Source organism: Lithobates pipiens, unplaced genomic scaffold, assembly GCF_037356315.1.
Source record: "Lithobates pipiens isolate NorthernLeopardFrog02 unplaced genomic scaffold, aLitPip1_a1.2 Scaffold_8, whole genome shotgun sequence".
In the NCBI taxonomy this organism is placed as follows: domain Eukaryota; kingdom Metazoa; phylum Chordata; class Amphibia; order Anura; family Ranidae; genus Lithobates; species Lithobates pipiens.
In genome coordinates this window covers 650,715,678-650,738,909 of record NW_027507903.1, presented here as the reverse complement: position 1 = coordinate 650,738,909, position 23,232 = coordinate 650,715,678, and the positions used below count along the sequence as shown (strand labels likewise).

The following is a 23,232-nucleotide window of genomic DNA, read 5'->3' as shown; positions in this document are numbered from 1 at the left end:
CTCCTTCCACTACCTCCTCCTCCACAGAATTATGTATGGAGGATCTCCTTCCACTACCTCCTCCTCCACAGAATTATATATGCAGGATCTCCTTCCACTACCTCCTCCTCCACAGAATTATGTATGGAGGATCTCCTTCCACTACCTCCTCCTCCACAGAATTATGTATGCAGGATCTCCTACCACTACCTCCTCCTCCACAGAATTATGTATGCAGGATCTCCTTCCACTACCTCCTCCTCCACAGAATTATGTATGGAGGATCTCCTTCCACTACCTCCTCCCACACAGAATTTAATCTTTTTTACTTTTAGGCCTTATGCACTGGACTGCATTAGACATTTTGGTAAGTCTCCTAGACTCCTCTTGGCGGCAGAAGAGTTTTGTAAACTCGCATGACAAGTGTAGGCACATTTAGGCACCTCAAGCTTTGGCCATTGATTAATTTCAATAGCCGGAAAATAATTTTTTCTGCCCATTAAAATAAATTAATGGTCAAGCTCTAAATGCCTAGTGCTTAGGCATGTTTAAACTTTTTGGCATGCATTTACATCAAGCATTTTTTCCTTCATAACTCCGCTACTCGTGGACATGCTGGCAGCAGTGGGGGTTTTTTTTCTGCCTTTAAAAGCCCCTACCTCTAAACTTTTGTAAACTCCTGTGTGTGCATTAACACATAGGCTATCATTGAGGGGTATTTAGAGGCTGTAAAAAATACCAAACGCCCCCTGGGAGCAGCAGAAAAATGTCCAGTGTGCGCGAGGCCTTACTAAACTTCATCAGAAGAACGAATTACAGAAGAAACTCTGAATGTTATACTCACTGCTATTTTTCAGATGTGACATTTCTTCTTTTATACTTTTGTCTGAAAAGGAAAAGGAAAATCGTATCAGTGAGTTTTCTCGATGTTTAGTACCCACATCTGCAAATGTTCTTTTAAAAACTTTAAGGTATATTGAGGAGATTGCATGAAAGTTGTCTGGGTATTTTTGATGTCCACTGTGGGTATTGTAAGTCGTAGACATGAGCGTTTCATTTCATTACGAATAACATTTCAGATGAAACTTTCATTTGGAGATTCGGACGAATCCACATTTCCAAATCACAATATAGTAACACTGTAGAAAACCTGCATCAATTGCATTGGGGGACGCCTCCTTGGACTTTTTGAGTGGCAGAATAAAGAATATATATAAGGTCGACATAAAGGAAAAAAGGCAAAATAGTGCCAACTTTATTAATATATAAAGGTAGAAAAGGTGTATATATCATACAAACATGCTCAACTAAAATAAGTTGTAACAATACATCAATGAATTAGCATATAAGACATCATAGAATAACCCAAACTTGTAGTTCTAAAATGCCACCCAAGCCAGATGAGGTCAGCAGATTAGATGTTTGACCATGTACCTGACTAGGGATGAGCCCGGTGTTCGATTCGAACCCATGTTCGAATCGAACATCGACCGTTCGTCCGTCGAAAACAGAACTTTGTGAGCCGTTCGCATTTTTTTCCTTCACAAATGTCATTTTGTGCAGGGACTGTTCTAAACATGGGAAACACATGCCACTTCACAGGCATACCATAGACACCCCCCAGGTACGATATTTAAAGTAATATTTCACATTTTTTCTCACTTTATGCATCATTAAAATGACTGCTCCAGAAAAAACGTCAGTTTTTAAAACCTCTTTTTGCATTGATACATGTCCCCTGGGCAGGTCCCGGGTCCCCAAACCCTTTTTAGGACAATAACATGCATATTGGCCGCTATAATTAGCACTTTAGATTTCAAACGTTCGCGTCCATTGTAATTAATAGGGTTCTAATGTTCGTGCGAACTTTCGGTCCGTTCGCAGATTCTGGTGTGAACCGAACGGGGGGTGTTCGGCTCATCCCTATACCTGACATGTTTCAGAAATTATTGAAATTTAATCTAATATGTAAGTACTTTTGGTTCTGTAAATGTTTTACAACAGATTGCTTGATGTTGTTTCATATATTAAAATGCCATCACTATTAAACCTTTATATTTATGTTACAGATAAGAAAATAACAACCCAATTTTGCTTTATAATAAACCACCCCTGAGGAAGGAAAATGTACAACAATGCAATCATTTCCGAAACATGTCGGGTACATGGTGGAACATATAATCTGCTGACCTCATCTGGTTTGGGTGGCATTTTAGAACAACAAGTTTGGGTTATTCTATGATGTATTATATGCTAATTCATTGATGTATTGTTACAACTTATTTTAGATGAGCATGTTTGCATGATATATACACTTTTTCTACCTTTATATATTAATAAAGTTGGCACTATTGTGCCTTTTACTTAACTTTGATCTTACATATATTCTTTATTCTGCCACTCAAAAAGTCCAAGTGGGCATTCCCCAATGCAATTGATGCAGGTTTTCTACAATGCTATTTAGGAGGAAGTCAGCAGTATAATTAACACAACATTCAATTCTCAACAATCTATTTTACTTACAATATAGTAACACAATTCAAGGAATCCATAATACATTAATATCTGTCAGGGCTGGTTTAGCCCTTCCTTCTCTGGGCTGGCCACTCAGCTGTCAGCTAATTGCCAGCTCTCTTCTCTCTCCACAATTATCAGCTGTTCTCAATGATGCATGTCTGACCTGCCTATTTAAAGCCTTCCAGCTCACGTCTCCTCTGCCTTCGCGTTGGTCAGATCACAAGGAACCATCTCCTGCTGTTTGTTTCAAGACTGGCTTGCTGACATCCCTCCTGGCTCCTTATCCTGCTTGCAGTTGCTCTCCTTGGATCCCTGACTTCAGGCCTGGCTGATTACCCGATCTGGTTACTGGACTCTGGCTATGCTTTGACTACGCTTTTTCTAAGTACCTTTTATTTTTAATAAACAAGTGTGATTTAATTGTTCTTCGGTCTCAGTCTGAGTCATGCTTTCTGACAATAACAAAACACATTATCCAAATTTGAATTTGAAAATTAATCAGAATTTGAAATGGAAACTAATTGCAATAAATACAGTAAGGTGTAAAAGTGAAGAACTGGATCCTCAAGGGGGAGATTGGGATTGATGTTTCCTGTAGAGAGAAATGAGATGGATACATTCGCTCGGGGCAACTGTTTCCCTGGGTTTGAATTAGGCTACTTCATTTAAGCCCTATTTACCTGTATAATGTAATTTTTCTGATTGTTATTTGTTATACTGTCTGTTACATCCATTGCCAGTGTAATATGACTAGAAGATGTGACATCTGGACATACAGAGACGATGTTGGGGTTTGTGTGTTTCTTTTTCCTTCCCACCACTGATGTTAGTGTGTTCATTCCCGAGTAGTTGCAAGCCCTCTATTCCACGCAATACTGTTGGGATTGGTTTTGTCATCCACTTCCTCCCCAGGTATTGTGTCCCCAGGTGATTGTGTGGCTTCACGCCTCCCTCCTTGCTTCTGCATCGGTGGGCAGGAGGGCTTGACGTCACATCCTGACTTCACCTGACTTCACATTTTTGGGACTTACACTGGGTATCCAGCGTACGTGCTTTAACGATAGTGCGATTGCGTTTGCGCATGCATGGATTTCTTCACGCGTGCGCAATGCGCTTTTTCCCCTGCGGGGGTGCATAGCATGATGACTTATCTCGTGTGCGTCGCCCCATTTGCTTTTTGTTCCTTCAGCCATGCCATTATGGTGGTAGTTTGTCCAACGCCATTGTTTCAGCATGAGCCCCTTGGCAGTTTCCCATCAATGTGACTTTGCAGAGGTGGGGACTGACCCTTACTTGGACTATTTAACCAGGCGCACCCCACAGCCAGCCACCTTCCCTGTGAGGTTGGACCTGGTGGTGTTGTTCTGGATCTCTATTGGTCTGAATGCTTTCAGGGTAACTACCTATGTCCATATCTTTTGTCTTTTCTTCACTTAGGATGCACATTTTTGTAGAATATCGTGTAGCATGTTGTTATACTTTTTTCTGGAATAGCATTTAATGGGCTTTTCGACTTTTTGTGTTTTTTTTTATTTATTTACTTTTATGGGTCTTGCTGGCCCTGAAGGTCTGATGTTCTGTCTTTTTTCACTTTTTGACTTATAGGTGGTCTGTTTATTCCTTCACTTTCGGTTTTAAAGATAACTCATTCCTTTTATTCACCTCTATCACTTTAATTTATCACTCCATATATTGTAAGCTAAGCTACAGTAGCACTTATTCACATTATGCTTACTCCTTGGGCACATGTATGCACTATAAATGTTTATTCCAATATCACCTAATGCTCCTAGACACCCTCCCCTTTGTTTCTTTTGCACATTGGTTTTATTGTAATGATGCTGGGTGGTTGATATACTGCTTTCTTAGATTGGTTTCTTCCATGTTGGTAATCTGTTGCGGCTGGTGCTCAATAATTTTGGGGATGGCGGCAAATCATCTTAAACCCCCCCCCCCCCCTTTGGCAGGAGACAAGGCCACTCCAGGAAACAGACATGAATGCATGGAACACCACCCGTACAGGAGACGGACGGCCTCCTTGCCTTAGGGTGAGCCATCCCTGGAGTCACAGTGGAGGCTGGTGGGCTTGGTCGGTCTTCCCCTGCTTCTCCTCAGGCCGTGCGTCTCCTCCCTCTTCCTCCTCCCTCTTGGCCAATAAGATTGCTTCTCCTTTCGGCCTATGGGGATGACCTGCTTCTTGTTCGGCTGAGAGGAGAATCAGTGTTACAATAGAGAATATTCATTCGCTATTGTCACAAAACTGTGTGGGCTTTGGGCGCAGTGCCACCCTTTTTTGAAGCCTATTAGAGCCTCCCACCCCCATTGGAATCCATGCATCCAACGCCCTGCATGTAGATTAGGGGCGGATGCATGGATAGGGGGCGGCACCCATGCACCCCTAATGGACGGGCTGCCACTGGTGAAAATTATGGCTGTTTTAGTTCCCACTGCCTGAGCACTCTCCATAGTGCCCTTCGTTGTCATCACAGTGGCCTGCACTGTAGTATATGGAAAGACAGAGGGCCATAAGAGCCCAGAGGTAAGGAGTGCCCAGAGGATTCCCTTCCCTTCACAATGCCCGTGTTGAACCACGTGAACCAGTGGGCGACTCAGCCCAGCCAACACACTGATCCACACCCATAAGCATTGCTTATCTCATACAACTTGTTTAACAATTGTACATGTGTGGAGGTTTACCAACTTAATCAAGCCAATGCGTAAGTCGTTTTTCTTTTTTTATTTGTTTTTTTTTTTGCATCAGTGTTAGTTCCCTGTTCTCAACCCCCCCCCCGCTCTTATTTTTTACAATAACATATCTATTATTTTTAGATATTTATCTGTACCTCTCCTGAGGAAGCGAGTCAATATCTCACGAAATGCGTAGAGAGAACTAGTACAGAGTATTTATTGCATCGGAAGTTCAACACAATATGTTACTTACTCAATGATGGCTATGCATGTGCATTTATATTTGGAAACTACAGTGTGTATGAGAATTTGGTTTTAAATGTTTGCTATACTTGGTTTTTGTAATAACATTTCTTGTATATTTTACATGTTTAGCTGTCCCATGGCTGTCCCATGGGCAATGGTCTTGTTGTGTATGTATTATTTGGGACTGAGACATGCCCATGCCCTACACATGACAGCTCATTCTCTGTATAAAAGTGAAATAAGATTCCTTCAGAACGCTAAATAGCACAGAATAGAATAAAATAAAACTGAATAGAATAGATTAGAATTAAAAAAGAATAGAATGGAAGATAAAATAATAGAATAATAAAATAGACTACAAGATATTAGAATAGACAATAATAGATGAGACTATGATAGAATAGAAAATAATATTTAGACTAATGACCAATGACTGATGCTCAAGGACCTGATAACATCATAACCCCAAATCACAATGATGCTGCCCTGTCACTAATCCCATCAGATATAAGCTTCCAGGTCAGTTTCTGAATGCAAACCAACCGGTCATTGACCAAATATAGTCAAGACCATATTTGGTCATCCGGGAACCCCTTTGGCTTGTTTTCAGTGGTAAATGATCCAGTGAGGTTTCTAGGTGTCATTTAGTGGGGGACAGCAATGCCACCAATAAATGAATGACAAAGCTTTTGCCACATTGCTCAATCGTTTTCCAAACAGGTTGGGATTGGGACAAATGCATGGCAAACCCAAAGAACATCCCTACTCATTTGTGTCCCCTGGTTCCTCTTCTATTACTTTCCCTTGGTGCTGCCCTTTCCAGCCTTTCCACCCAAGGTGATGACCCCCAAGAACCATGATGGTAAATACATCCTTGCCTGTCTGCTGTGGAACAAAACCGTATGTTTAATGCAATCATCTGATAATAATTGTTCCCTCTCTGTTTTTTTCTTTTGTAGATACAATAACAAAGTGAACGAAAATTGATAAATAGTATAGAGATACTCACAATAAATGAAGAAGAAACTGGTGAGGATGACCAAAGCAATGAAGGCCAAAGTTAGGAGGACCCCCAGGGTCAGTGTTGCCCGGTACTCTGTACTCCTGGCAGCCGGAATCTCTACAGACAGAGAAGATAGTGAATAATCCTGCGTGTATCAGCCGGTATAATTTTCCAGAATTCTTATCTCACATAAAGACATTTTTTATTCATCCTGAACTATCTGTGTGATCCACCTCAACATACAAACCTGTAATAGTAGGTGATAATAGGTGTGATATTGGGGGTTGTATAGCTCAGTGGTAGATGTGTTACAGTGGGCCCACGTGATTCAGGAAGTCTGTTTTAGGGCTTGTTGGCCCACTTTTATTTATAAAAAATTGAAAAGCTCACAAATCAGTGGCCCGCGCAGGGGATTTTCATCAACACAACAGATAATGAGAATACTAAGCCATCTAGCTCACTCTTTAACATCTCCACTGCTCTTTCGAAGATCCTACAGATCCAGCTCTCCTGGGCCTCTTTGCTTTCCTGGCCCTCTAGGCTCTCCTGGTCCTCTGCTCTTCTGGCCCTCTGGGCTCTCCTTACCCTCTGGGCTCTTCTGGCCCTCTGGGCGCTCCTTACCCTCTGGGCTCTTCTGGCCCTCTGGGCACTCCTTACCCTCTGGGCTCTTATGGCCCTCTGGGCTCCCCTGGCTCAATCTGTCTTTTAGTTGGAGCACCCAGCTAAATGAGCCCACTCCCTGGACTCTCAATAGAGGGTCTCCAGGCATCCCGGGTTCTCACTCCTCAGAGACTCACAGACTTCCTCAGTCCTCTGGACTCGTCTAGTAGCCTCAGCTCTCCCTAGACTATCATTATAAGAGCTGTGAGCCTCTGGATACATACCCTGCTAGAGATGTGCACTTTGAAAATGTTTTATTTTGTTTCGTTTAGGATTTGTTAGTGTAGCGTGGGTATCCTTGCCTACTAAATTATATTAGCATTTATAATGAAAGTCTATGGACGTTCCTATGGTTTAGTGTTTAGCGCCATCTAGCAGCCAAACACTGATAGTCGACTTGAATGATTCTTGCTTTTACAAAGCATTGAACTATTTACAGGAAGTGACTGTTATTTACATTGGAGAGTTTACCTTTTTACCCAGGATGCCAGGTGACCTACCCATGGACACCCTCTCTGACAGTGCATGCTGGGTGCTTGGGAATGCATGGCCTGAATGTGAGGACTTGTGAGTAGGCCTCCTGGAGGAAGGGGCCTACAGTCCTTGCGGAGATCAACCTCACTCGATTGTATGAAGGACCTGATGGTGCCAGTGACACAGTGACCGGATTGGAGAGATCCTGAGACACTCGTTTGAGAATCGGAAGACTGGGTCAACCTATCGGAACGGAACGGAGTGATGGAGGCGGCTAACATAGAAGCAAGCTGTAAACACTTGACCAGAGCTACCATAGAGAGCTTCGGATCCAGTTGGTGAGCAGGTTGAGGTCCACAGTTTATTTACTCTTACAACTAGTCAGACTTATATACAGGCCTCGCTGGGATCCATAGTCCTACGGAGGAGGAGTATAGCAACTGACACTAGGCAGGCATAAGGCCTATCTGCTATTGCATCTCAAGCCTTGTATCATAGTTACAGAAGCAACACCAGGTTCACCTTTAACTTAACTTTAATTACTTTTCTTCTTGGATTAAAAATTACAAGAAATTAACATAGCTAGCAGAAGACAAGAAGACTAAAAGACTGAGTACTTTTAATGAGATCTCACAAATAGCTAGACAAGTAGGGGGAGCGCATATATACATATATATATATATATATATATATATATATATATATATATATATATATATATATATAGGGCCTTGCAAAAGTATTTGGCCCCCTTGAACTTTTCAACCTTTTGCCACATTTCAGGCTTCAAACATAAAGATATAAATGTTTTATTATTTGTGAAGAATCACCAACAAGTGGGACACAATTGTGAAGTGGAACAAAATCTATTGGATTTTTGAAACTTTTTTAACTAATAAAAAAATGAAAAGTGGGGCGTGCAAAATTATTCGGCCCCCTTGCGTTAATACTTTGCAGAGCCACCTTTTGCTGCGATTACAGCTGCTTGGGGTATGTCTCTATCAGTTTTGCACATCGAGAGACTGAAATTCTTGCCCATTCTTCCTTGCAAAACAGCTCGAGCTCAGTGAGGTTGGATGGAGAGTGTTTGTGAACAGCAGTTTTCAGCTCTTTCCACAGATTCTCGATTGGATTCAGGTCTGGACTTTGACTTGGCCATTCTAACACCTGGATACGTTTATTTGTGAATCATTCCTTTGTAGATTTTGCTGTATGTTTGGGATCATTGTCTTGTTGGAAGATAAATCTCCGTCCCAGTTTCAGGTCTTTTGCAGACTCCAACAGGTTTTCATCCAGAATGGTCCTGGATTTGGCTGCATCCATCTTTCCCTCAATTTTAACCATCTTCCCTGTCCCTGCTGAAGAAAAGCAGGCCCAAACCATGATGCTGCCACCACCATGTTTGACAGTGGGGATGGTGTGTTGAGGGTGATGAGCTGGGTTGCTTTTACGCCAAACATATCGTTTTGCATGGTGGGCAAAAAGTTGGATTTTGGTTTCACCTGACCAGAGCACCTTCTTCCACATGTTTGGTGTGTCTCCCAGGTGGCTTGTGTCAAACTTTAGACAAGACTTTTTATGGATATCTTTGAGAAATGGCTTTCTTCTTGCCACTCTTCCATAAAGGGCAGATTTGTGCAGTGTACGACTGATTGTTGTCCTATGGACAGACTCTCCCACCTCAGCTGTAGTTCTCTGCAGTTCATCCAGAGTGATCATGGGCCTCTTGGCTGCATCTCTGATCAGTCTTCTCCTTGTCTGAGCTGAAAGTTTAGAGGGATGGCCAGGTCTTGGTAGATTTGCAGTGGTCTGATACTCCTTCCATTTCAAAATGATCGCTTGCACAGTGCTCCTTGGGATGTTTAAAGCTTGGGAAATCTTTTTGTATCCAAATCCGGCTTTAAACTTCTCCACAACAGTATTATGGACCTGCCTGGTGTGTTCCTTGGTCTTCATGATGCTCTCTGCGCTTTCAACAGAACTCTGAGACTATCACAGAGCAGGTGCATTTATACAGAGACTTGATTACACACAGGTGGATTCTATTTATCGCCATCAGTCATTTAGGACAACATTGGATCATTCAGAGATCCTCACTGAACTTCTGGAGTGAGTTTGCTGCACTGAAAGTAAAGGGGCCGAATAATTTTGCACGCACCACTTTTCAGTTTTTTATTTGCTAAAGAAGTTTAAAATATCCAATAGATTTCGTTCCACGTCACAATTGTGTCCCACTTGTTGGTGATTCTTCACAAAAAAATTTTAATTTTATATCTTTATGTTTGAAGCCTGAAATGTGGCAAAAGGTTGAAAAGTTCAAGGGAGCCGAACACTTTCACAAGGCACTATATATATTGTTTATAATTGTTTTATCAAAATTCATTGTTCTGTCATTCTATGTTGGGATGACAGCACAATTATTGTAATCACCTGTTTGCCAATATATACAGTAAAATATACTTTGGTTAAGTACCCCGTTGTGTGGAGTATTGTTTTCTCCCAGCAGGTGGAGCCAGTGGATCCCGAGGTGACAATACAGGTATATTGTGTTATATTATATTGTACTGTATTGTATTGCACCACAGTGTCAAGAGGACTGAGTCAAGTTAGTGGGGTTCATTAGCAGACTGCAGGCCCAAATAAAACCAGAAGCTCCTTCGGGGGTTAGTGCTACATTAGTTAAATTAAAAATTTTGTACGCTGATCCGTTTTCAGATTTTTTTTGGTTTATTTGGATTCAGTTAGTATATTTGTTATTTTATTTTTTTTATGTTTGAATTTTGGAAGATGGCTGTTTGTGTTCTAGTTTTTTCCATTGTAATTTATTCTATTTATTCTAATATTTTCTATTCTGTTCTATTCTACCTGTATTCAGTTTGAATCAATTTGATTTCGGAAGACGTCTATTTTCATTTTATTTTATTCTATTCTATTTCTTTCAATTCAATTTTTTTTTCTATTCTTTTCAATAAAGCAGCCTAAGTAGGAATCATCATCTTATTTCACTTTTATATTCTATATTTATATTAAATTCAAATTCATTTACAAATCAAATTCAAATTAATTTTCGAATTTCATTTTAAAATTTGAAGTGGACATAAACTGGGCAAGTACCGGGGTAAGAAACCCCCCTAATACCTACAAAGGCGAACTATAATGGCCATAAAATGGAGACATACTTAAAATTATAACAAAGTATTATTATATAGATTCTTACAGAGATACAAGGAAAAAAAGAAGGGGGCGCCTCTGGGTGTAGATTTTTTTAAAAAGCAGTTTATTCACAATTAATTCTAAAAGCAGAGAGATTTTGCACTCACATTTTCCATAATAGAAGTAAGCATGTAGAATAAGAGGGGTCATCTGATTCATTCCGTCAATCTTATTCCGGTCCGCAAGTGTCCTGTTATCCTCTCCTGGCATTACCACTGGTTAGTTGTTCAAAATAAGCCGGCTCGGTGGACGCACGGGATGTTATTCCAAAACGAGTCTTGGTTTGCTGTGACACGCGGGTCGCGGAATTATGACGTCACGGCAGGCGACGCGTTTCCTGAGCGTTCGGGTCCAGGTGGGAGGACGACCGCGCTCTTTCATCAGGCCAATCGGATAGGAGGAGAGAGGCAGAGATTTAAATAGAGGAAGTTAAGGCAGGGGGCGTGGCTGATCGGAGAGTGGGGCGAGGCTTTGAGGTTAGAGTACTACTGAAGTGCATACAGATAGAAGGGGGGCGTGGATGGAGAAAAAAAAGGGGAGGAGACTATGGGGGTTGGTAATCGAGTGGAGGAGGAGATAGCAGTGCTGTAGATGGAAGTGAAAAGAGCAGACAGACGGGGACTGATGAACGGGAGAGGGGCAAAAATGATTTGAAACATATGGGCAGGAATAATGAGGGGAATATGTGTATATATAAACATATTATTATTAAAATATATGGGTAAATTATATATATATATATATATATATATATATATATATATATATATATATATATATATATATATATATATATATACACTACATACTAACTGCAAGAGTAAGTCGTGTATGAAAAGGAGAAAGTTGGGGGGAAAAAAAAGGACTGATGATAATGGGGAAGTGGTTGAAAATAGCAAATAAGGAAGCAGCATAAATACATTAAGATATGTAAACGAGGAAATTAAAAATAATAAAAAAAAATATAAAAAAAATGAATGAATGAGAATAAAAGTACAGGGGAAAAGAATACAGGGGAAAAAAAAATAAAAGAAATAATAATGTAAATATGTAGATATAAATGTACATAAAAAAACATAAAAGAATGTATAGATTGTGTCACCCATGGCATATATATATAAAAAATATATATATAGTTGTTATAAAAATAATATCTCTGGATTAAGAGGGACGAATAAAAAACGGGGAAGGGGGGGAGCGAAATATATATATAGTAGTACTAAAGAGATACTATGGAGACTGGGAGGGAGAGGCTTGTATATAGTGAAATTTTATGTGAAAGGAAAAAGAAAGAAACAAAAGAAAAAAGAAGAAAACGAGAAAATGGGAATGGAGAAAAGAAAGAAGCAAATGACGAGGGGAAGGGGCGGGGGGGGGGGGGGGGGGAAATGACGCCATTCCCATTTTCTCATTTTCTTTTTTCTTTTGTTTCTTTCTTTTTCCTTTCACATAAAATTTCACTATATACAAGCCTCTCCCTCCCAGTCTCCATAGTATCTCTTTAGTACTACTATATATATATTTCGCGCCCCCCCCCCCCCCCCATTTTTTATTCGTTCCTCTTAATCCAGAGATATAATTTTTATAACAACTATATATTTTTTTTTATATATATATATATATATATATATATATATATATATATATATATATATGCCATGGGTGGCACAATCTATACATTCTTTTATGTTTTTTTATGTACATTTATATCTACATATATACATTATTATTATTTTTTTTTCCCTGTATTTTTTTCCCGCGTGTATTCTTTTCCCCTGTACTTTTATTCTCATTCATTCATTTTTTTATATTTTTTTTCTATTTTTTTTAATTTCTTCGTTTACATATCTTAATGTATTTATGCTGCTTCCCTATTTGCTATTTTCAACCACTTCCCCATTATCATCAGTCCTTTTTTCCCCCAAATCTTTCTCCTTTTCATACACGACTTAGGCTGCTTTCACACTGGGGCGGGAGCAGCGTCGGCGCTAAAGCGCCGCTATTTTTAGCGCCGCTTTACCGTCATTTTAACGGCAGTGTGCGGGCGCTAGCGGGGTGGTTTTAACCCCCGCTAGCGGCCGAAAAGGGGTTAAACCCGCCCGCAAAGCGCCGCTGCAGCGGCGCTTTGCCGGCGGTAATGCCGCGGTGTCCCATTGATTTCAATGGGTAGGAGCGGTATAGGAGCGGTGAATACACCACTTCTTCACCGCTGCAAAGATGCGGCTGGCAGGACTTTTTTCACCGTCCTGCTAGCGCACCGCTCCAGTGTAAATGCCCTCCGGCTTTCACACTGGAGTTAAAGGGGCCGTTTTTTTTCAGGCGTTACACAGGCGCTAATTTTAGCGCTGTAACGCCTGAATACCGCCCCAGTGTGAAAGCAGCCTTACTCTTGCAGTTAGTATGTAGTCTCTCATATCCCCACAGCTCGTATATTATCCCGTGGCCCCGCCTCCTCCTCTTCCCCTCGTCACTTGTTCCTCCCTTTTCCTCTGCCTCCTTTTTCATATTACATATTATATCATATATATATATATATATATATATATATATATATATATATATATATATATATATAATTTACCCATATATTTTAACCCTTTCCCGCCGAGTGTACGCAGATGTGCGTACTCGGCTTCCGGGGGGTATACCGGGATGATGCCCGCACCTGCAGGCATCATCCTGGTACCGTTTTGTCCAGCGGGCGATTGGCTATCCAGGTATAACAACCGATGTGGCTAAAAGCCGCTCGGCTGTTATGCCGGAGGAGCGGGAGGGGACGTCCCCCCCTCCCGCCGCCTCCCGCTGCTGTTACCGGTGCTCCCGCTCGATCGGGAGCACCGATTCCTGTTGCGGTGCCTCCGGCCGCTGGGGAGGAACTGGAACGAAGCCGTAATCGGCGTCATTCCAGTCTCCTCATAGTAAACACAGAAGCGGCGTCATGACGTCACTTCCCGTTTACTCGGCTGCCAATGGCGCCGGTTTTAAAAAAATATCCGGTATTCAGAATCGCCGTTTTTGGCGATCTGAATACATTGAAGTGTAAAGGAGGGGTGGGGGGTCTTTTAGACCCCCGATCCCTCCATAAGGAGTACCTGTCACCACCTATTACTGTCACAAGGGATGTTTACATTCCTTGTGACAGCAATAAAAGTGATCACATTTTTTTTTTTTTTTTATTTTAAACAATTTAGTCATTTTAAAATAAGTAAAATAAATAAAAAAATTAAAAAGAATTTTTTAAAGCGCCTGCCGTCCCCGCGAGCTCGCAAAGCAAAGAAAACGCATACGGAAGTCGCACCCGCATATGTAAACGGTGTTCAAATCACACATGTGAGGTATCGCCGCGATCGTCAGAGCGAGAGCAATAATTCTAGCACTAGACCTCCTCTGTAACGCTAATCTGGTAACCGTAATAAATGTTTAAAGCATCGCCTATTGAGATTTTTAGGTACCGTACTTTGTCGTCAATCCACAAGTGCGCGCAATTATAAAGTGTGACATGTTTGGTATCTATTTACTTGGCGTAACATTATCTTTCACATTATGCAAAAAAAATGGGATAATTTTACTGTTTTGTTTTTTTTTAATTAATGAAAGTGTCCCTTTTCCCAAAAAGTTGCATTTAAAACACCGCTGCGCAAATACTGTGTGACATAAAATATTGCAACAATCGCCGTTTTATTCTCTAGAGTTGCTGTTAAAAAAATATATATAATGTTTGGGGGTTCCAAGTAATTTTCTAGTAGAAAATATGGATTTTAACTTGTAAACACCAAATTCCAAAAATAGGCTTAGTCATGAAAGGGTTAATAATAATATGTTTATATATATATACACATATTCCCCTCATTATTCCTGCCCATATGTTTCAAATCATTGTTGCCCCTCTCCCGCTCGTCAGTCCCCGTCTGTCTGCTCTTTTCACTTCCATCTACAGCACTGCTATCTCCTCCTCCACTCGATTACCAACCCCCATAGTCTCCTCCCCTTTTTTTTCTCCATCCACGCCCCCCTTCTATCTGTATGCGCTTCAGTAGTACTCTAACCTCAAAGCCTCGCCCCACTCTCCGCTCAGCCACGCCCCCTGCCTTAACTTCCTCTATTTAAATCTCTGCCTCTCTCCTCCTATCCGATTGGCCTGATGAAAGAGCACGGTCGTCCTCCCACCTCGACCCGAACGCTCAGGAAACGCGCCGCCCGCCGTGACATCATAATTCTGCGACCCGCGTGTCACAGCAAACCAAGCCTCGTTTTGGAATAACATCCCCTGCGTCCACCGAGCCGGTGTTCTGTCGTATAGTGTCCGGCCATCAAATAGTGTCCGCCCCGTACTGCGCATGCGCAGTACGGAGCAGACGAAGCTTCGGAAAATCTCTGAAGCTGTAGGGCGCCTGCGCTGTGAATGGAGGCAGTAGCCCCACCATCCAAGCAGACATAGGGTTGTGAATATTAGAGGGCCCCTCGCGGGCGAGCTTCGCTCGCTGCGCTCGGCTCTTTTTTATTCCTACTCTATGTCCACTTGGATGGGGGGGCTAGAACCTGGACTCACGGCGCAGGCGCCGTTCATCCTCGGCAATTTTCGGAATCTGTGTTGCTGTGTACTGCGCATGCGCAGTACGCAGCGGACACTATCGGATGGAGGACGTTATTAGACAAGACACCGGCTTCTTTTGAACATCTAACCAGTGGTAATGCCAGGAGAGGATAACAGGACACTTGCGGACCGGAATAAGTTTGACGGACTGAATCAGTTGACCCCTATTATTCTACATGCTTACTTCTATTATGGAAAATGTGAGTGCAAAATCTCTCTGCTTTTAGAATGAATTGCGAATAAACTGCCTTCTAAAAAAATCTACACCCAGAGGCGCCCCCTTCCTTTTTTTGCTTGTATCTCTGTAATAATCTAGGAGCCTGGTTTCAGCTCCCTGCGGTGGCAGCCCTGCGTGTTGAATTTCCACTCATAAGGAACGAAAGACATTTTCCTGGGACTTGATAATTGAAATATCTCATATGTAACATCGTTTTATATTATTTTATACAGACAGCCTCTTCTTTAGCATACTATTATGTGATGTTTGCGCCTTAACTTGTTATGTGTTATATAGATTATATCAGATGATCTTTTATATAAAACAGAGTCTGCTAGGACTGAAAAAACATTGAACCTAAAAAAAGTTTTTATACAAATACAATTCAATATAGATGGAGAGCAGGCATGTACTGGCCATTGGGACTAGCGGGAGTTTCCCGGTGGGCCGATGGCTCAGTGGGCCACTCTGATGTAAGGGGGGCTGGTGATGGGACACTCTGATGTAAGGGGGTGCTGATTGGACACTCTGATGTAAGGGGGCTGGTGATGGGACACTCTGATGTAAGTTGGTGCTGATGGGGCACTCTAATGTAAGGGGGTGCTGATGGGACACTCTGTTGTGAGGGGCTGGTAATGGGACACTCTGATGTAAGGGGGCTGGTAATGGGACACTCTGATGTAAGGGGGCTGGTGATGGGACACTCTGAAGTAAGGTGGTGCTGATGGGACACTCTAATGTAAGGGGGTGCTGATGGGACACTCTGTTGTGAGGGGCTGGTAATGGGACACTCTGATGTAAGGGGGCTGGTAATGGGACACTCTGATGTAAGGGGGCTGGTAATGGGACACTCTGATGTAAGTTGGTGCTGATGGGGCACTCTGAAGTAAGGTGGTGCTGATGGGACACTCTAATGTAAGGGGGTGCTGATGGGACACTCTGTTGTAAGGGGCTGGTGATGGGACACTCTGATGTAAGGGGGCTGGTAATGGGACACTCTGATGTAAGGGGGCTGGTAATGGGACACTCTGATGTAAGGTGGTGCTGATGGGACACTCTGATGTAAGGTGGTGCTGATGGGACACTATGAAGTAAGGTGGTGCTGATGGGACACTCTGATGTAAGGTGGTGCTGATGGGACACTCTGAAGTAAGGTGGTGCTGATGGGACACTCTGATGTAAGGTGGTGCTGATGGGACACTCTGTTGTAAGGGGCTGGTGATGGGACACTCTGATGTAAGGGGGCTGGTGATGGGACACTCTGATGTAAGGGGGCTGGTGATGGGACACTCTGATGTAAGGTGGTGCTGATGGGACACTCTGATGTAAGTGGGCTGGTGATGGGACACTCTGATGTAAGGGGGTGCTGATGGGACACTCTGATGTAAGGGGGCTGGTGATGGGACACTCTGATGTAAGGGGGTGCTGATGGGACACTCTGATGTAAGGGGGCTGGTGATGGGACACTCTGATGTAAGGTGGTGCTGATGGGACACTCTGATATAAGGTGGTGCTGATAGGACACTCTGATGTAAGGTGGTGCTGATGGGACACTCTGATGTAAGGTGGTGCTGATGGGACACTCTGATGTAAGGTGGTGCTGATGGGACACTCTGTTGTAAGGGGCTGGTGATGGGACACTCTGATGTAAGGGGGCTGGTAATGGGACACTCTGATGTAAGTGGGTGCTGATGGGACACTCAAAATGTAAGTGGGCCGGTCTGGATGAAGTCCAGGGCCAAATTCCCGTCCCAGTCCAGCCCTGACGGAGAGTGCCAGTTGAGCTTGCAGATAGTAGTTCACATGTAGATCTCACGCAAGGTTAGACACCGCCACCTTAAATATAGAAAAATGCTTGCTTACTAGTGTTGTGGAATTTTTTATTAATGTATGTTGTCAGATGTCCCCCAGTGTCAGTTTTGCTGTAATACGCTCATGCGAGGGTATTCGCACATACAGAGGTTGGTGGAAGACCATTGACTGCAGAAACCTTCCCGTTGGGCATGGCAAATCTGTTTGCTCTTTAAAGGATGTTTGTTCATGCCTCACCAAGAGACTGGCCACTTCATGGCGAATGCTAGGGATGAGCCGAACACCCCCCCCCCCCCCCCCCCCGGTTCAGTTCGCACCAGAACCTGCGAACGGACCGAAAGTTTGCACGAACGTTAGAACCCTATTTATTACAATGGACGCGAACGTTCGAAATCTAAAGTGCTAATTATAATGGCCAATATGCATGTTATTGTCCTAAAAAGGGTTTGGGGACCCGGGTCCTGCCCCAGGGGACATGTATCAATGCAAAAAGAAGTTTTAAAAACTGAAGTTTTTTTCTGGAGCAGTCATTTTATTGATACATAAAGTGAAAAAAAAAAAGTTAAATATTCCTTTAAATATCGTACCTGGGGGGTGTCTAAAGTATGCCTGTGAAGTGGCACGTGTTTCCCATGTTTAGAACAGTCCCTGCACAAAATTACATTTGTAAAGGAAAAAAAGCCATTTAAAACTGCTTGCAGCTTTAATGTAATGTCTTGTCCTGGCAATATGGATGAAAATATTTGAGAAAAATGGCATGGCTAGCCCATCACCCCCCCCCCCCCCCCCCACCCCAGCCCATTACCATCCCCTTTGGGTCTTGTATGGATATTAACTACTTCAGCCCCGGACCAATAAACAGCCTAAGGACCAGAGGTCTTTTTACAATTTCGCACTGCGTTGCTTTAACTAGTAATTGCGCGGTCATGCAATGTTGTACCCAAACTAAATTTGCGTCCTTTTCTTCCCACAAATAGAGCTTTCTTTTGGTGGTATTTGATTGCCTCTGCGATTTTTATTTTTTTGCAATATAAATGGAAAAAGACCGAAAATTTTGAGAAAAAAAAGATATTTTCTAATTTTTGTTATAAGAAAAATCGAATAAACTAAATTTTAGTCATACATTTAGGGCAAAATGTATTCAGCCACATGTCTTTAGTAAAAAAAATGTCAATAAGCGTATATTTTTGGTTTGCGCAAAAGTTATAGCGTCTACAAACTAGAGTACATTTTCTGGAATTTACACAGCTTTTAATTTATGACTGCCGATCTCATTTCTTGAGGTGCTAAAATGGCAGGACAGTACAAACCCCCCAAATGACCCCATTTTGGAAAGTAGACACCCCAAGGAAATTTCTGAGGGGCATGTTGAGCCCATTGAATATTTTTTTTTTGTCCCAAGTGATTGAATAATGACACAAAAAAAAAAAAAGTTTACAAAAAGTTGTCACTAAATGATATATTGCTCACACATGCCATAGTTATATGTGGAATTGCACCCCAAAATATATTCTGCTGCTTCTCCTGAGTACGGGGATACCACATGTGTGGGACTTTTTGGGAGTCTATCCGCGTACGGCATCCCGAAAACCAATCACTGCCTTCAGGATTTCTAAGGGTGCAAATTTTTGATTTCACTCCTCACTACCTATCACAGTTTCGAAGTCCATAAAATGCCAAAATAGCACAAAACCCCCCCAAATGACCCCATTTTGGAAAGTAGACACCCCAAGCTATTTACTGAGAGGCATGTTGAGTCCATGAAATATTTTATATTTTGCCACAAGTTGCTGGAATATTAATTATTTTTTTTTTTTGCACAAAGTTGTCACTAAATGATATATTGCTCACACATGCTATGGGCATAAGTCAAATTACACCCCAAAATAAATTCTGCTGCTTCTCCCGAGTACGGGGATACCACATGTGGGGGACTTTTTGGGAGCCTAGCCACGTACGGGACCCCGAAAACCAAGCACTGCCTTCCGAATTTAAATATAAAACACTACCAAAAAAAAAACTGTTAGTGATCGCAGGGATCAGGCCTGACTCTGCGATCGCTGCAGTTATGTGTTTAGTGTTTTGTAAGTGACAGTGATCGATCGATACTGCACTTGGGTGGGCTGGGCGGAGGGGCAAAATGCAGGTGCTAGCAGGTATCTGGGCTGATCCCACTAACAATGCATTTTTTTGGAACCCTAAACTGCTGGGGACGCTAGTATAGATCTGATCAGATCAGATATTGATCTGTTCAGATTCTATACCACTACGGGAGGTGTATGCTTTGCGCGTGGGTGTTAGCGGTACTGGCACTAACCTAGCGCTGCCTGGGGCGACGCAGACCCTGACACTAAAACCTAATTGATATCACCCGCCGGGTGATCAGGGGGTTAAATCTTTATTGGGTAAAAAATGGTGGGTGCCCTGATGCTATAAAAAGCAAACTAACCGGAGTCACCCGTAACACTTATACGGTGATCAGTGGTGAAAGGGTTAACTAGGGGCAATCAGGGGGTTCAAATTTTTATTAGGTAGTATATGGGGGTCCCTGACACTATATAAAAACCTGACGGGGAACCTAAATAACTAACTGGCTAACCAGCGTCACCAGCGACACTTATACTGTGATCGCTGGTGAAAGGGTTAACTAGGGGCAATCAGGGGGTTAAAACCATTATTGGGTAGTATATCGGGGTACCTAGCGCTATAAAAACCTGGCGGTGGAGAAGGGGGCGTGTCCGGCCGGCGGAGAAGATGGCCGCATAACTCCGAGCTCCTGCCGCCTCACGCTATACAGCGGTTGACCGCGACCGAACGGAGGGGTTTCTAAAGAGTGAGTGACACTCTGGAGACAGCGGACATCACCGGCACTATGACTAAGCGGCGGAAAAGCAATAGACCGCCTCAGCGCCTCACGGATTTCTATACAGCGGTACCTCAGCGAATCCAAGATGGCGCCGGCGCTCATTCCGGCGGAGGACACAGCACGAATGGCGGCCCTCAGGCTGGGGTGAGTCAGGCCCCTACAGATGTGAGAAGCTCAGGGGAGAATTCTCCCCCTTCTACCCCCACTATGCGCAGCCCTGCTAAATCCAGGCAGAGAAGGGAGGGAGATGAATTCTCGGCTGGGCTGCAGCATGTCTCCTCACAGCTCTCCTCACAGAAGACACAGGCTGAGCCCTCTATTGCTCTATTTCCAGCATCTGACTCTGCTATATCTGAGAGTACCATGAAGAATATGCTTTTCTCTCAGGAGCACTTTATTCAATGATTTCTCTGACATGTTTGCAGCTGTGAATAATACTGTTCAAGCTCATTCTACACAAATTCATCATTTAGAGTCTAAAATGGCGGATCTTTACACTGCCCATAATGAGCTTGTTGATGCATATACTGATCAAGAAGCTGAGTTACAACGCCTTCAATATAAATTATCAGACTTGGAAGACCGTTCCAGGAGGAAAAATATCAAATTCAGAGGTATTCCTGAAACTATACCTCCGAGCGATCTCACCAATTTCGTTCAACGCCTTATGAAAGCTCTCATTCCATCTCTGACAGACATTGAATTGTGTGTGGATAGGGCGCATCGTATTCCGAAACCTAAATTCCTTCCTGACACTGCTCCTAGAGATACTCTGGCGCGTATCCATTATTATCACGTAAAGGAAAGGATAATGGGGGCGGCTAAACAAAATCCAGTGGTTCCTGAGGAATTTACAGGTATATCTTTATATACTGACATTTCACAACAAACAGCATTGAACAGGAAGAAATTGAATCCTCTCACGAAGATTTTGCGCAACAATAACATCAATTACAGATGGGGATTTCCCATGAAGCTCCTCGTCTCATGGAATGGTAAATTATTCCCCATACATAGTGTGGATAAAGGAATACAACTGTTTAAACAGTGGAATCTGCTTCCGCCTGATGAGCATCTCCCCGCTTCAAATGCTCCAGAACGCCTGGCTACGGATTGGAAGTGATCTGCCTGCTGAGAAGTATATGTCCTCTCCGTAACGTTGCTAATAATCGGTAGCGTGAGGCCGGGAGGTCGAACGTTAGTTTCCACCCCTTTTGTTGTGCCAAGTGCGCTGCACTATTGGGCTATTTACACCACACCTTTTGTTGAAGCAGCTTTTGCTGCCCATTGTCCTGTTTATACAGGTCTTTTTTACTTATGATGATCGTGTTCCCATTTTTGTTCTTTGTTTTGTGGTTTTCCCCCCTCCCTTCTCTTTGGGTCACTGCTTATGATCTATTCTTCAAGGAAAAAGAACATGGCTTCTGGTATGTGGATCTTTCATTGTCTGATGTTCTACTTCAGCTGCACCTTATTCGGTTGCAAGTACATCACCTCTTCCAAATGGATGGCTGTCCCAACTCTGCCTGGCTCCTTACAGCAAGGACACCTACATCTCCTAAGATATCTCTTCAAGATTACTGGACTATCCGGTTCTGCAACTTCACAGCATATACTCAAGCTTTGATATGCCATTGACGTTTATGTCGATTAATACCAAAGGCCTTAACAGCCCCTTTAAACGGTCTGCACTGCTAAAGGAAGCTCGATCACTTAAAGCGGATGTCATATTCGCTCAGGAGACGCATTTTGCTGCACATAAGTGTCCTAAACTATATTTCAGGAACTACTCCAAAATTTTCATCTCTAATGGTCCTAAAAAGGTGTGTGGAGTCCTAATTGCTATTAAAGACTCTGTTGTGTTCCGGTCCATCCAAACCATCCAAGATCCACTTGGACACTATCTCATACTTATTTGTGAACTCAACCAAAAAACATTTACATTGGTCAATTTATATGCTCCAAACACCCGACAAAAATCGTTTCTTGCTCCTCTGCTTACAAAAATTTCAGAGGTGGTTCAAGGCACCCTCCTTTTGGATGGAGATTTCAATGTGGCTCTTGATCCTGCCTTGGACTCTTCAGCCCAGGCCAGGAGAACAGGGCAATCTATTGTTCCTCTGCTTTTACAATATGAGCTGTATGATGTTTGGCGCTGTTTACATGGATCGGAGAAAGATTATACGTTTTTATCAGCAGCACATTCTTCCTACTCTCGCATAGATTTATTCTTGACTGGGAAGAATTCGCTCCAAAATGTCTTGAGCTCCAGTATTGGCACAATATCTTGGTCAGATCATGCACCGATTGTGTTGTGCTTTGATGATGCATTGCGAAACACTCCTCCTCCAATTTGGAGGCTGAATGCCTCCCTTCTGGGTGACAAGCTAGTGTGCCAAACAATCCTGCAGGAGCATAGAAATTTCTTTGAATTTAATGACTCGCCTGATATAAATAGATTCACATTGTGGAATACTTATAAAGTATACATGAGGGGGGTATTGATTAAGTTGGCATCCATGGTTAAAAAAAAGAGAACAAAGCAGATTGACGATTTGCTACACTCCATAGCCTCTAACGAACGAGATAACAAACTTAACCCAGACCCCCAAAGGACGCAGGATATCCTTCGAGATAGACAGCAATTGAGGTCCCTACTTCTTTATAAACAAGTAAATCCCCTCAAATATCTTAAGGCTTCCTACTACGGATTGCATAACAAAGCGGGAGCATGGTTGGCTATAGGGATGAGCCGAACACCCCCCGGTTCGGTTCGCACCAGAACTTGCGAACGACCCCCGCGTTCGGTACGAACGTTAGAACCCCATTGACGTCTATGGGACTCGAACGTTCGAAATGGAAAGTGCTAATTTAAACGGCTAATATGCAAGATAGTGTCCTAAAAAGGGTTTGGGGACCTGCCTCCTGCCTCAGGGGACATGGGTCACTGCAAAAAAAAGTTT

The 23,232-nt window shown here is 42.7% G+C and overlaps 1 protein-coding gene across 4 annotated transcripts in view; it reads right to left on the bottom strand.

The window, feature by feature from the left end:
- Window positions 1-23,232, bottom strand: part of LOC143961707 (CD209 antigen-like protein C) — a 321,050-nt gene that overhangs the window by 263,807 nt on the left and 34,011 nt on the right. For 2 of the 4 annotated variants that reach the window (XM_077471028.1, XM_077471029.1), the window contains exons 3-4: window positions 6,440-6,550; window positions 824-865 (exon numbers count right to left, since the gene is read on the bottom strand). The exons of 1 other annotated variant lie outside the window; for it this stretch is intronic. In XM_077471028.1, the coding sequence (XP_077327154.1) occupies window positions 824-865; window positions 6,440-6,550 (153 nt within the window). The remainder of the gene's footprint in view (window positions 1-823; window positions 866-6,439; window positions 6,551-23,232) is intronic. One more of the 4 variants, XM_077471032.1, reaches the window with a different exon arrangement.